The 3,362-nt window shown below is 35.0% G+C and overlaps 1 protein-coding gene across 1 annotated transcript; it reads left to right on the top strand.

The window, feature by feature from the left end:
• Nucleotides 1–949: 949 nt before the first annotated feature.
• Nucleotides 950–2,325, top strand: LOC120088795 (GDSL esterase/lipase At2g30310-like). The gene has a single exon (XM_039046235.1). It carries the CDS (start codon nt 1,208–1,210, stop codon nt 1,889–1,891), a length of 684 nt encoding a protein of 227 aa, XP_038902163.1. The 5' UTR covers nt 950–1,207; the 3' UTR covers nt 1,892–2,325.
• The last annotated feature ends 1,037 nt before the right edge of the window (nt 2,326–3,362 follow it).

The following is a 3,362-nucleotide window of genomic DNA, read 5'->3' as shown; positions in this document are numbered from 1 at the left end:
ACTTCATAAGTCAATGTTAAATAACTCAACTCCACTAACTTTAATAGTGATCAATACAAGTTTGAACATTTATCGATGAACTTATTTGTCTCTCTTTTTCACATTTATCAAGGAATATTTATCTTTCACTCCTTTTCACATTTATCGAGGAACTCCATATTTACAATTCTGCATCTCGAACATAGATTTCCTAACTCCAACATATTGATTCCATGTTTCATAACTCTGACTTAGCACTCCAAACACCCCCCTTAATTCATATTTTATATAAATTGTTCCGCTGATTAATGCATTTCTTCATGAGGTAGGTTTTTTAATACCATTATTTATCAAGCATTGACAATTTCTTTTGGTACGTAAGAAGTTAGTAATTCAATCTAGGGGTGTTTGCTAAAATTGAATAAACCAAATTAAATTAACTAAAAAGTCCTTTTTTACGAAGGTGTCAGTTTGGTTTAAAAGTATAGTGAAACCAGATTTTCTTATTCAGTTCGGTTTTAATTTGAAATCTGTATCCAAAGTCGAATCGAATCGAACCATATATAACCGAAGTTATTATTATTTGTGGTTTAGTTCGGATTGGATCAAAATAATCGGTCCAATTGGGTTTGATGAGAGATTAGATGCTCAATTTCTTCACCCGACATATAGTTGTTAAAAAAACAATAATAACTTTGTCAGCCCATTCGATGAAGTATTTACAAATTACAACTACTTTTTAGGTAACAAGATAATTCATTAATCAGTTGAAACACTCGAGGAGCTATATAGCAGAGCATTCAAATAAATAAGGGGGAAAGCTATGAAGGGGGATTATCGACCCCCACATTAGACCACTCTCAGCTTGTTAGTGATTAGCAAGATGAGTTATGATTATATTTTTTTAATTCAGTTTACGAAATAAACATATAAAACCAAATTAGCCACAGTAATTCCAGCAAGTTATACTTTCATGCGATCAAACACCTCGCTTTCAATTCCTGGCGTTTTGAAGGTGATGAAAGAATAAACAGTCCACTCTTTATGTATACAATAACTCACCTAATTAAGTACACAAGGTGTTCTTCTACGTTAGAACGGTTTCTTCTGTAAATAAATGCAAAAATAATAACAAGATTTGTGTAACATTCAACAGCTCCCTATAAATTCATGCACCAATTTGGCAAAGATGAATATCAAAGAACAAGAACTTTGAAGAATACCTGCAATGGCACGAGCTAATTACCTCATTGTTGCTCTCTCACTCCACGTAACCTGGCTGCTATTTCTTAGCAAACCATGCATCGCTTTGACACCTGAAACTTCTCCATCTTTTCCTGCCATTCTCATATTTGGTGATTCTACGGTCGACACCGGAAATAACAACTTCATCCCCACTATTTTCAAGGCTAATTACTCTCCATACGGCAAAGATTTTCCTGGCCATGTTGCTACTGGAAGGTTCAGTGATGGGAAACTCATTCCTGACATGGTGGCATCTAAGTTGGGGATAAAGGAGCTTGTTCCTCCATTTCTGGATCCTGAACTGTCGGATGATGATGTGAAAACAGGGGTCAGTTTTGCATCCGCCGGCACAGGACTCGATGATCGAACAGCCGCTATATCTACAGTCATTCCTGCGATGAAACAAATTGGTATGTTCAAGAACTACATTCAAAGGCTTCAAAGAATTGTGGGTGTGGATGAAAGTAAGAGGATTATTGGCAGTGCTTTGGCTGTCATTAGTGTAGGAACCAATGACTTAACCTTCAATTTCTACGACCTTCCAACCAGGCAGTTGCAATTCAATATTAGTGATTACCAAGATTTTCTACAGAATAGACTACAAAGCTTGATCAAGGTAAATGATATTCAATATAATATGCACTCATTAATCTTCACCGATATTTGACACTTATAAAAAAAATCTTGATTTCAAAAATACCCTTTTTTTTCTTTTTTCCAAAGTTGCAACGTTATATTTGACCTCAAATAAATATTTTAGAACTAGAAATCCTTTGAAATTTTGGATATAATTGGGATCCAAAATTGGGTGGCGCTGAGCTAAAATAGAAATTTAGATTGTCACACCATTCCAAGTAGTTCTAAAATGTTCGTAAAAGGTGAAAGATACATTGTAAGTTTTGAAAGAATAAGGGTATTTTAAAAATAAATAGCAAAGTTAAAGAGTGTTGTTTATAATTTAGCCTTGACATAATAATCACCAATGCATCAGTTACAAGTTCCACATCTTCAATTTTGTATGCTTCAGTCCTATTCTTGAAAAGTTTTTAACCTTCAAAGTTTGATCATTCTAATAGACTTATCAACTACTCCCTGCTTCAAACGAACACTTGTTTAACTCTGTTTTACAATGGACAGGAAATTTACCAGCTTGGATGTCGCACTATAGTGGTCGCTGGCCTCCCTCCAATTGGTTGTCTTCCAATTCAAGAGACCATATCATTCCCAATTCCTCTAAATCGAAAATGTTTCGAAGATCAAAATACAGATTCTGAAGCCTACAATCAGAAGCTTTCAAAGCTGTTGGGCAATTTACAATCACAGCTACTAGGAAGCACAATTTTCTATGCTGACATTTACACTCCTCTTGTGGACATGATCAATAATCCCCAAAAATATGGTAAGCCGGTACAAATAATTAAGGGAAATCAAGCTATGAACAGAAAAATCAATTTAATTGACCTGAAATTTGCTTGGGGCTTTTCGTCGAATAGGTTTTGAGCAGACGAACGTAGGTTGCTGTGGAACTGGATTGGCTGAAGCAGGGCCTCTATGTAATGCATTAACTCCAACGTGTGGAGACCCATCAAAATTTATGTTCTGGGATAGCCTTCATCCCACTGAAGCAACCTACAAATTCATCACAGAGTCGCTTCTCAAGCAATTTTTCGATCACTTAAATTAGAAGTGAAGGATTTTGAGCTCACAGTTCTGGGCTCTTAAGACTTTAAAATATTTATCTAATTTATTATTCATTGTATTCGCAATATTTCTTTTAAGTTTCACTTTATAGATTCAAAGCTTGAAGTTCAAATTGAATGGAACTGACCAATTATTTTGAAGTTGCATGTGTTTTTCTAATGACGTGAGTTGAAGATGAAAAGTTTTTTTAGTTTGAGAGTCCTTTGGACTTCTTCTTTTTCAGCCTCGTATTGAATGAATAATAGTAGCTACAGCCCTATTTTCTTTTATACACTCATTGCCCTAATATGGTTACATAATAAGAATAAGGAATATCACACTTAGCTTAATTTGATTGGTGGAGAGAACCAATTCGCAACAGAATGGTGGTGACTCACCTTTCTTCCACCTCTCCTTTTCCATTTTCATTTTCATTTTCTACTCTAACATCCCCCTCA

Source organism: Benincasa hispida, chromosome 10, assembly GCF_009727055.1.
Source record: "Benincasa hispida cultivar B227 chromosome 10, ASM972705v1, whole genome shotgun sequence".
Classification (NCBI taxonomy): Eukaryota; Viridiplantae; Streptophyta; class Magnoliopsida; order Cucurbitales; family Cucurbitaceae; genus Benincasa; species Benincasa hispida.
The sequence above is the reverse complement of the archived record's forward strand: the minus strand, read 5'-3'. Positions and strand labels throughout refer to the sequence as shown.